The 11,571-nt window shown below is 46.4% G+C and overlaps 1 protein-coding gene across 1 annotated transcript; it reads left to right on the forward strand.

Annotated features, from left to right (window-relative positions):
- On the forward strand, positions 1-11,449 carry CTH (cystathionine gamma-lyase). Its single transcript, XM_057397201.1, has 9 exons — positions 1-189; positions 2,055-2,136; positions 2,648-2,743; positions 5,915-6,024; positions 6,849-6,980; positions 8,874-8,931; positions 9,878-9,955; positions 10,932-11,084; positions 11,283-11,449. Exons 1-9 carry the CDS (start codon positions 28-30, stop codon positions 11,432-11,434), a joined length of 1,023 nt encoding a protein of 340 aa, XP_057253184.1. The 5' UTR covers positions 1-27; the 3' UTR covers positions 11,435-11,449.
- Positions 11,450-11,571: the final 122 nt, after the last annotated feature.

Here is an 11,571-nt window from a genome sequence, read left to right on the forward strand (position 1 = left end):
AGCCGTGGCGGTGTCCGGAGCGCAGCCATGGAGCACGGCGGGGCCCGGGACTTCCTGCCGCCGTTCGCGCGCTTCGCCACGCAGGCGATTCACGCCGGGCAGGAGCCCGAGCAGTGGAACTCTGGCGCCGTGGTGCCGCCCATCTCCCTCTCCACCACCTTCAAGCAGCAGGGCCCCGGACAGCACGCGGTGAGTGCGGCCGGCGGCGGGGCACCGGGGCGGGCTTGTCCTCGCCGGGACGGACCGGGGGGCTCCGGCATGGTCGGAGGGGCCAGAGGGGGACCGGCAGCCTCTGGGAAGGGGAGGAGAGGAGATGGGAAGGGACGGAAAGGGATGGGGACTCCCGGTTGCAGCACGTGGAAACAGTCCCTTTATTCTCGCTCCCGAACGACCCTCAGACATCGTTTCCCACGTGGACGGTGGGTGGAGGAAGCTGTAACCGGGCTCTAAGGTTCAGGCGCCGGTCGGATGGTTTCTGTGCGGCTGGGGCTCTCTTGAAGTCTGCGTGATGACAAAACTTTCTGCTGTCCCCGAGCAAGATCTGTTTTCCCAATTACAGCAGTTGTGTAAGAGGCTGCCCCAGTTGTCCTTGCAGAGCAAACAAGTGTTTCAGCAGCGTTTTGTGGATAGCATCATAGAATCAGCCAAGTTGGAAAAGACCTGTATGATCATCAAGTCCAACCGTTCTCCTAGCATTGTCATGGCCACCACTAAACCATGTCAAATGGTTTGTATTTTATTGTATTGTAGAAAGTGCGGGAAGCATCGGGGTTGAACTATCGTGAGGTTTCTGATGGCTGCCACTCAAGTATGAGGGAGATGGCACAAACCTGCCGTTCACAAACCAGTTTGTTCCTAAGCTGGTGCCTAAACATCACCCTGTGCTGGTTGGGCAATCCGTGTTTGCTTTGTGATCTTTGATTCCACACAGCCACTCGCATAATGCTGTGAGTGCTTCTAAGTCAGCAGCTGTTTTGAAGAAGACCACAGATGAAGCAGTCACATGCTGCTGTGTCCCTGTGCTGACAAGAGCATGGCTGTGTTCCTGCTGGAAGCTCTGTGAGAGCCGTCTGCCAGATTCCTGCATGCAGCCAAGTTCTCATTAAGCAGAAGTCCTGAAAGTACACAGATACCAGGACACTTAACAGTTCCCTCTGTAACATGTGCATCCATGCACAGAACCCCAGCCTGGTTTGTGTTGGAAGGGACCATAAAGCTCCTCCAGCTCCAACCCCTGCCACGGGCAGGGACACCTTCCACTGGAGCAGCTTGCTCCAAGCCCCTGTGTCCAACCTGGCCTTGAACACTGCCAGGGATGGGGCAGCCACAGCTTCTCTGGGCACCCTGTGCCAGCGCCTCAGCACCCTCCCAGGGAAGAGCTTCTGCCTAAGAGCTCATCTCAGTCTCCCCTCTGGCAGCTTAAAGCCATTCCCCTTGGCCTGTCCCTGCAGGCCATTGGACAAAGCCCCTCTCCAGCTTTCCTGCAGCCCCTTTAGGCACTGGAGCTGCTGTAAGGTCTCCCCTGCATGAGTATTTTTTGTTTCTTGTTCAATTTTCTCCGTCTTCACATAAAAACTGTTGCACTGGAAAGTGGAACTTGGTCTGGTTTCATGCCAGGGAAACGGCTGAGCTTTCAAGAACTTTTGATGGGTACAGGTTGGCGCTGGTCAGTGCCCTGTAGCATCTTCCAAGCAGAGCATTGTGGTGATGGGACACATCCTTCCTGATAACATAAGAATGTGTGGAATCTGTCAGCCTTTTCTCCAACAGTGACCAGAAGTGGTTATCTGGGAAAAAGTAGGAGAACATGGCCAGCAGTGCGATACTTCCCCCAGCACACCCCTAGAAACCATTCTGAGGTTGGGGATGCCTGATCAGATGCTGTGTACAGCAGCTTGGTGTAGCCAGGAAACCAGCCTGATGGTCTTGGAGGAGGTGGATGCATAATCTCGGTGCTGAGCACAAGGGCTTTTTAAGGAACCTGGGACAACTATTGTACACAGCTTCCTCCGTGCTCTCTCTTAAGTTGTGTCTGTTTCTTGCTTTCCCGATAGGGTTATGAATACAGCCGGAGTGGAAACCCCAGCCGGAATTGCCTGGAGAAGGCTGTGGCAGTACTAGATGGAGCTAAATACTGTAAGTAATTAATAGTTTCCTCAAGCAAGATGGCAGCATGGTGTTTCCTGATGGTCTACAGGAAGCATAACTTGGGGAGCAAGGACACCAAGCTGTCAGCAGCAGTCACATCACAGCAAGGCTTTCACAGCCTGTACCTGCTGGTTATGGGCAAGAGTGAAAAGTGTTCAACACATTCAGCAAAGTCCAGCTCAATCCCTGGGCTTCTGCAGGGCTTCCTCTCGCTGCATTTGATGTCTGAGCTAAATGGAATCTGTCCTTGTGCAGCCGCACTGAGTGCAGTGGGGAGCAGGAGACAGGCAGCAGTGCTTCCTGGACTATTGTTCATTCTGGGTTCCACTCTGTGTAAAATCAGGCTGCTGCTTTTACTCAGTCCACTGAATGATTGAGATAGTGTGAGAGTGACAGAACAGGTTCCTTTTAAAAGCAAAGTGAGGAAATTGAAGGCAAGTTTGACAAGGTTTTATCACATTAAAACACAGTGTCTGCCCCTTACTGTTTTCTCTTTTAGGTTTGGCTTATGCTTCTGGCTCAGCTGCTACTTTGAATATTACTCACCTGTTAAAGGCAGGGGACACGATTATCTGCATGGATGATGTCTATGGAGGTATGTAAACCACAAGGATGCTTTTGATGTTCATTGCACAAGTGATTAAATGTACCTATTTGTGCTTGTCATGAACTGAATTTCCCACACAGGACCTTACTTCCCTTTACAGCCTTTTCACTTTCTGAGAACACAGAACACCCCTGTCTGATTTTGGTGTTAGGAATTCAGACACTGAAAGGTTCTGTGGCATAACATGCAGGTTTAAAACAATATAACTAACTAATAATAAGTAGAAAACAGCAATATCTTGGCCTTGCACAGATTTGTTTGCAAAGCAGGACCCCCCACAGTCCAGCACAGCAAAGTTTTCCAGCTCCTGGTATTTTACTATCCCTTTCCCAGGTCTGACCCTTTATCAACCAGCATTTTGTCTGAACTGTTTCAAACAACTATTCTGTCATCTTTCCTGAAAGCACAACTTGCATCTGCTATGCACATGTCTTCTGAATGCTTCAGCGGTGCTGCAGCTCACTATTAGGTTTTGATCTTGTATAGTTTTTTTTTTATCCATTCTTCCAAGAAACTCCCCAGGAACAGAGTTCATCCACCTCTGCCAAAGTCCTTCAAAAGATTGATGCCACCTAAAAGTCCTTAGTAGGAAAGTCAGCTCGAACGCCCTATGACAATCAGTGTCCTCAGTGCCCAACTCCTATGTTTCACTGGTCAGAAAAGCTTGTCTCCATCTGCTCCAAGTCCTTGGCACAAGGAGATCAAACCTGCTTTGTTTCCAAAGGAAGGTTAGAGAGGCCAGCAACAGGCTGTGCTTTCCCAAGCAATAGCTGGAAAAACCTTTTAGCAAGAGTAATAACCTTTCCCAGTGCTGAGTGATTACTGTTTGCTAATCAGTTCTCTGTGGTTGTGCACATCAAATACAGATACACACATTTGCTTTAATGTCTTAGTTCATGTCAGATAGCTCATCTCCAAGTACATCTGGAGCCAAGCTGAGTGGAGCAGGAGTCCCCAGTGACAAGCTACTCCTTTAATACACTGCCCTCCCACCTCAGAACTCAGTAAGTCATTTGGCCAAAGTGTATTATCAGCTTCTCACTTCAGAAAGGCCCATGGGTGTATTTTTCAAGCAAAACCAGTTCATCTGCTCATTAAAGCCTCAGCCCCTGGTGGTTTCGGCACAGATGAATCTCATGGTTTCTTCCCCGAGGGTTTTTTTCATGCTTTTGTTGTAAAGAGACCAGCTTCCCCCCAGCCAGCCTTATTCAGCAGACCTCACACGTCATACATGTTACATCTGCAGATCTGCCATTGAACACTGTGGCCAATATGTGTTCATCCCCTTCGTTCCTCTTTTGGCTGTTAGGGGCTCCTTGTCCCCTGACATCCCTGCTTGCTTTTCTCCTAGCTCGTGCTCTTCTGGCTGTTCCTAGTCCTCTTTCCTGCTCGTGTTCTTAGAATCATAGAATCACAGACTGATTTGGGTTGAAGGGGCCTTTAAGCTCCTCCAGCTCAAACCCCTGCCATGGGCAGGGACATCTTCCACTAGAGCAGCTTGCTCCAAGCCCCTGTGTCCAACCTGGCCTTGAACACTGCCAGGGATGGGGCAGCCGCAGCTTCTCTGGGCACCCTGTGCCAGCGCCTCAGCACCCCCACAGGGAAGAGCTTCTGCCTAAGAGCTCATCTCAGTCTCCCCTCTGGCAGGTTCAAGCCATTCCCCTTGGCCTGGCCGTATAGGCCCTTGTCCCAAGCCCCTCTCCAGGTTTCCTGCAGCCCCTTCAGGCACTGGAGCTGCTCTCAGGTCTCCCCTTCAGGAGCCTTCTCTTCTCCAAGCCAAACCAGCCCAGCTCTCTCAGCCTGTCTTTTCAGCCTTGTAATAGCAACCTTTGAGTCAGTGGGTATGAGCGCTGGTATGTGCCCCTGCTCCGTCAAGGGCACACTGGCTTTGCTAAGCTTTTACCATGTTTTTCTGTAAAAGGCCGGGTTGGATAGGAGGGCAGCGCTGCACTTGCTAACAGAGCAGTGCTGCACTTGCTAACAGAGCAGCGCTGCACTTGCTAACTCAAATGAGGCTGCAGATTGCAAGGCTGACAGAAAAACAGTGAAAGAATTGAAAGGCTCTCAGGCAATGCTGACAAGTGCGCTGCCTGGGATGTGTTTAAGAGTTGCTGAGTTTTGGGAGGGTGAGGAGGAGCTGTCAGGTTTTGGCACTTCTGAACTGTGAGCCGCTGATGTAACTTCTTAAAAGAGCTACTTTCTGTGCAACCTTTGATTTCCATCTAAGGTTTCATTGTAGTGTGTTATTACTTGAAGTATGTAAAGCAACTTTCTGTTGTTTGTAGAGCTGACAGCCTAGGCGCAAATTTCCTATACCTGCACATATTTCCTACAGCACAAGTGACACTATAATATACAGCTCATTGTAGACATAAAAGTATTTCCTTTAAAAAATCATCATTCAGACACAGCATTCAGCGCACAGGATCATACCCTGCATGTGTTAGGACTTTATGGCTAAATGGCAAACTCGTGTTCCGTGTGAGTGAGTGAATGTTAAACAACCTTGGCAGAAAGACTGAAGGAATTAATTTTTAATCCAGGGAGCAGATAGTCACTATGCTGCACTTCTAATGAGCAACTGGTTGCTCCTGGCTTCTTCTTTTAGTCTTTCCAATGAAGGGTTGCAAAGACAGAAAGGAAGGAAGTAACCACTCCTTTATGTTTCTTGCTACATGTTGCTTCAATGGAATGGTAAAGAAACACAGTAGCTGGAGTTTTCCCCTTGAGAATGTGGGAGAAGAAGCAGCAGTGAAGCTTATGAAATAGAAAAGAGTTTGTGTGGTGGAAAGAAGTAATTGAAAAGTGGGAAAGAGAATGTGAAAGCTGTAACCACTGACTTGTGCATGGCAAAGGACTGGAGGAAATGTTAGAAGCAGGTGAACTAAAAGGGGTCCATTTAATTTTCTGATTAAACCAACCCCAAAGAGCTGATAATTGAAAGTACTTCTTCAATCACTCTGATTCCATATTCCCATTAGTCCTTTTCCGTGATCTATGGAAATCTTTAAACTTTTTGGGAATAAAAAATACTAATGTGCCATTCATGGTGTACAGCATAAAACTGTACCCTCCTGACTTTCCATGCATGAATGCAGGAGTCTGGGGATCAGTGAAGTTTTGTTTTGCACCTCTGATTTTTTCGTTTGTGTTTTTTAGGCACAAACAGGTACTTCAGGAAAGTAGCCACGAAAATGGGTTTGAATGTAGTTTTTGTTGACTGTTCAAATATTAAATGCCTGGAAGCTGCAATTACACCAGAGACCAAGGTAGGGGAGAGGGAAATTGCTGAACTTACTTGCTTAATGTCGTTCAACAATTCGATTCTTGCTCTTATTGTAATGGGTGTACGTGTCAAACAGAGTGGGCTACAGGGGTGTCTTTTGTGGGGACAGACTGGGGCAGAGCTGGCTCCAGCACTTCTCCACTCCAGTCCACTTGGTGGTGGTGCCTCACTGACAACACTTAGAAGGATAAAAACAGTATGGAGAGAGAGGGGAAGAGAGAAAAGGTCAGAAACAGCAAAGGGAGCAGCAAGGTCAGAGGAAGAGGGGGTGCTCCCTGTCACTGGAACAGATAAATAACCCTCTGCTCTAGTGGAAGATCACTGAGCTGGAAAAGGCTTACAAAGTTTTGAATGTAAAGACTTTGGTGTGGCTATGTCAGGCCTTCTTCAGATGCAATGCGCTGAGGTTTTCCAAAGCTTTGATGTTATTCCCTTTTATCAGCTATTTTTATGGAAAATATTGCCTCTCTCAAGAGCCACAGAATCACAGAATGGCTTGTGTTGGAATGGAGCTTAAAGCCCATCCATTTCCAGCCCCCTGCCACGGGCAGGGACACCTTCCACTAGAGCAGCTTGCTCCAAGCCCCTGTGTCCAACCTGGCCTTGAACACTGCCAGGGATGGGGCAGCCACAGCTTCTCTGGGCACCCTGTCTTTCTGCAGTAGGGATGCTGTCTTATTGCCACTCTGCAAACCTGCAGGAGAAGCTGACACTCAACAAATTAAACCACTTGTGGACTTACACGTGTATCATCGCCAGCACTGTAAAACCTCTAAACTGACATTTTGTGTTGTTGAATTACTGCAGCTTGTTTGGATTGAAACACCCACAAACCCCACACTGAAGATCATTGACATTCAAGCGTGTGCAGATGCAGTACACAAGCATAAAGATGTTCTTCTGGCGGTAGACAACAGTTTTATGTCTGCCTATTTCCAGGTAAGCACTTTGTTTACAATTACCCCATCATTTCAGTGTATTAAAAGGTGCATTTTTTAAATGGAAACACCACCATGGGACTGTAGTTTTGATCTATGTCTTGTAAAATGACCTGTTCTGTTTCTAAATACAACCCATGTACTGTGCTATTTACATTACTAAGGATGGTATGTGCAGTACTTTGTAGCTAGCCCCATCCCAGTGTGATTGATACCAGCAAACCCAGTATAGCTCAACAGTCCAATAAACACACTGAATCAGGTAAGCCATTCAAAAATCATGTTTTTTTAGTCCTCACTGATGGAAATCATAACAGGCCTATTAAGAAGTATCCTGTTTCCTAACTTTGGCCTTTTTATACCATTTCTTTTGTATATGCTGTTTATGATCTGTTCTGAACCACTTGATATTCTGAAAAGAGCAGTGGAAGAAAAAGTTAAACCAAGCAAACTTTGTTTCCTTTTGAGACATTCAATTTAACTTTTCTTCAATATCTTGTTGAATGTGTGGCTTAAGAGTTTGTCCTTTTGATCTCAAACAACTAGCATAACTTTTCTGCTTGGATAACTAGAATACATGAAGTGAAGACTATTAAACTTTGAAGTCTGGTTCATCTTAACGTGGGCTAGAAATATTCATTTGTATTTCCCAGGAGATGAAGCTGATTCGCTGTGTTTTTAAGTCTAAAGAAAAAGCTTTTTATGAATGCAAAAGGCAAGGTGTCTGTTTTTGTTAAGGGCACTGAGATCTTTATAAATTAAGAGAGCTTTCAGAAGGTGTTAATGCTTAGCTAAAGCAGCACTTGAGTTTGTCTTCTGCATACCAAAGGCTTGACGATTTCCCCTTTGCAACATACATTTACTTGGCAAGACAAGTTTGAAAGAAGCCAAGTGAGCATCTGGATATATGAGCTAGTTAATGTGGCTTTTATTGGCCTGCTGCTAAGAGAAAGTCAGTTGTAATGATTAACTCTAATTAATAGTTAATGCCTTTAAACCCCTCCATACTGCTGCTGATGCACCGTGCTGAGAAGATCCTAATTTGAGGGTGCTTTGTGTAGCACTGTTGAGTGTAAGAGGCACTGGTGTTTATGCTGCTGCTCTCCTGGCTGCGCACCGGGAATGCACATCATCCACGTTCCTTGACTAGGTGCCCGCGTTTAAGCTGACAGCAGCAGCATTTCATTCTAAATCTGCTTTGTTACCTTTTAACATTTTGGTACTTTTCTGCCTTTGAAATGTGTTTATCTTATGTGCAAAGTCCTTTGCTTAGTGACTGATTAAAAATATTGGTCATTACTTCTCACCCATCAACATCTGCCTTTGCTTCACCTTCGAAAGGCTTCTGGGAGGTCAGGGAAGAGAGACCTGGCAAAGGAAACCTCTTCAGGTTTCAGTTGCTCTTTCAGTGCTGTATCACTAATACTGGTATCACCAGTACCCATATCTAGACAGCAGTGCAGATCTTTTTCTTTGCAGACTGCATTGAGGCCTTCATTTCCCAAACAAACACACCGTAAATAGCATTACTTATCCCTGCCTCAGCTGAGCAATAGAACTATTTTTTCACAAATATGAATGTATGTTGGATGTATTCAGTCCCTCCTCCCCTGAAGCTGGTGGGAATTGGACCAGTGCTTTTAAATTACATCTTATTTTGGGTTCTTTTTATTGTGCTTTTCTTGAACTCGGAGTGCTTTCCTGTACTATTGTTTTTGTCACATATCCTATCTTCATTCTCAGGGTTTTATGTTTAAGGTCTTAAGTTTTTGTGGTTTTTAGTTTCTTCACCTGTTGTTACTTTCTGTGTTGGATCGCAGCCTTTTGGGTAGCTTGAAATGAACCACAGTACACATGAGCTTTAACCATACCTATTGTTTCCATTTCATTTCAGCGTCCTTTATCTCTGGGGGCTGATATTTGCATGTATTCTGCCACCAAATACATGAATGGTAAGTGTGTCACTTTGACACAGCTCAGGCTGGCTGTTCAAGAGCCATTCTGGCTGTGGGCAGTTCATAGTATCAGACTGGTTGAGGTTGGAAGGGACCTTAAAGCTCACCCAGCTCCAACCCCTGCCACGGGCAGGGACCCCTTCCACTAGAGCAGCCTGCTCCAAGCCCCTGTGTCCAGCCTGGCCTTGAGCACTGCCAGGGATGGGGCAGCCACAGCTTCTCTGGGCACCCTGTGCCAGCGCCTCAGCACCTTCCTAGTTCACGAAAACCAGTGTGCCTTTTAGTAATTCTTACATGGATTGTCAGAGGAGATGGGCCATCCAATAGACCATTAGTCTTCATAGCTCCTAAACTATCCCTGGGAGAAGGAATATTGACCTGTCTTCAGGCAATAGACCTAGAGGTGTTTCTAGCCGTGTTGGTTTTGACTACAATAAAGCAAGTGGCTTCAGTAGAAGGTGGTGGCTAGAAATTCCATTCAGGTTCAAAGCAGGTTTCGTTCATCTGTGGTGGAGCCTGTCCAAAAGCACATTCACTGTGTTGTGTCCCAGGCAGCCCACATGGAGCTAACGTGACTGGATGTCCTTGGTGATGTGGGTAGAAGAGGAAGTTTTCTGGCTGGTGTTCACCCTTGCTAAGACAGCTCAGCAGGACACACCTGATTCCTGTACTCTGGAATTCCCACTTTCTGGCAGTTCGATTGGGAACTGTCTGGGGGCACAGGGCGGAGCATGCTGCTCACCAGAGCTTTAGAAAAAGCTGAAATCTGCCTTACAGTCCTTGTGCTGTGCAGGAAGGACAGATGTAGCAATGACAAGGAGCCCAGTGTCTTGCAAAAAAGGGACTGTATTAGCAAAAAGACTGAGAAAACATGGGTTTGTGGCATAGCCCTGCAGCTGATGGAGTGGCTGATTCTGTTCTTGTCTTCTCCTTGTGTTTTTAGGGCATAGTGATGTTGTACTGGGACTCGTTTCAGTAAACCGTGATGATCTCTACGAAAGGCTTAAATTCTTACAAAACTGTAAGTAGTCAATGTAGGAAGTACCTTGAAATCAGTTGTGTTCAAATGTACCAGCTTGTAATGGAAAGCATGTTGCATGCACACAAGTATGAAACCTATCTAGAGATGTAGCTCAGGCATTTAAATGTTTAGAAGTGTAAATGGCCAGAGAGGAAGTGGTGACACAGATGTAAGAATCCTGAATTCTCTTCCCTGCTTTTCACTGGCCTTATACAAACCCCACAGCTTTTGGTGTGCCTCCCTGGCTTCTCTCTCGAATAATGTTAACAACGCTTCCCACTGAGAGCAGGGTGGGTTGTTCCCCATTTGTTCACCAGGGGCTGCTGAGCGGAATGAATTGTCTGGGGCAGGGGCTTGAATGGAGGCAGCACTCTTGGCCTCAGGACTGTAATTCCCTCTGTCCCTGCTTTCCTGAAAGCATCAGATGCTGTCCCCATGGGCAGCACCTGCAGTTACATGGGACACGGCTCCTTGCCAAGCCTCTCTTTAGGTTGCAGTTAAGGCCATGGCAGAAAGCACCATCATTTCCTATATTATCTTGATGTTGTACATGAAGAGGCATATAAACATTTAAATTTTGCCTTTATTTAATTCCACCTAACTCGTATCAAGTACATCTGGGTTTTTAAACTCATTCACCCATCAGAGGATATGCCTAATGCAGTTTTCTTATATAGGTTGATTTTAACAGTTTTACTGCCTCTTAATTGTAATGAATACATTTCTGCGTAGTATTCTGTCTGCCCTCTGTCTACAACAGAGAGACTAAAGGTATATTGTGTCTAATGCATTTAATCCTTGCGTCTTCACCTTGTTCATCCAGCTCATTAATTGGCTGGGTTACCGTGTGAGGAAGGCAGATTGCATCAGATCTCTTTCCACTGGTCTTGTTCTAACTTTAGGAATTTGGGAATCGGGACTTTGTGAAATTTTACTAAACCTTCCCCCCCTTTGTTGCACGTTTTCATTTCTGTAGCTCTTGGAGCCGTTCCATCCCCCTTTGACTGTTACCTGTGCAATCGTGGTCTGAAGACACTGCACCTCCGGATGAAGCAACATTTCCACAACGCGTTGGCTGTTGCTCGGTTCCTTGAGTCAGATTCCCGGGTGGAGAAAGTCATTTTCCCAGGTATGCTGGCAAGACTTCAGAGTGGGTGACTTCTGGAGTTGAGCACTGCAGTACTATGTGTAGCTTGTACGCTCTTCACGTTGGGTGACTTGACTGCGTGTCCACCTCGGCAGCGGCTGTTTCTGCGTTGCTGTGAGTGAGCTGCTCTACCCTTTGAAATGATAGCAATTAAATTAAAGCAACTTCTCTGGATTTCAGGTTTGCCTTCACACCCTCAGCATGAGCTGATCAAACGGCAGTGTACTGGCTGTCCTGGCATGGTCACCTTTTACATTAAAGGGAGTCTCAAACACGCTGTTAACTTCCTCAAGAATTTAAAGGTAAATGATGGTAAATGCATGCTGCTTTAGAGGGACTGAGACTGTGCTACTGAGGGTGCTAAAGGAAGTGTTTTTTCTTGGGGTGGGAAGAGTCTTTCTCTGGACTTGCAAAGCTCTTGAAGTCTTTTGGGTGTAGCCATCCCTAAATAATAGATTATTTGTAAAGG

Source organism: Pezoporus wallicus, unplaced genomic scaffold, assembly GCF_028554395.1.
Source record: "Pezoporus wallicus isolate ANWC-B61680 ecotype Strahan unplaced genomic scaffold, APGP_CSIRO_Pwel_v1 contig_13313, whole genome shotgun sequence".
NCBI classification, from domain to species: Eukaryota; Metazoa; Chordata; class Aves; order Psittaciformes; family Psittacidae; genus Pezoporus; species Pezoporus wallicus.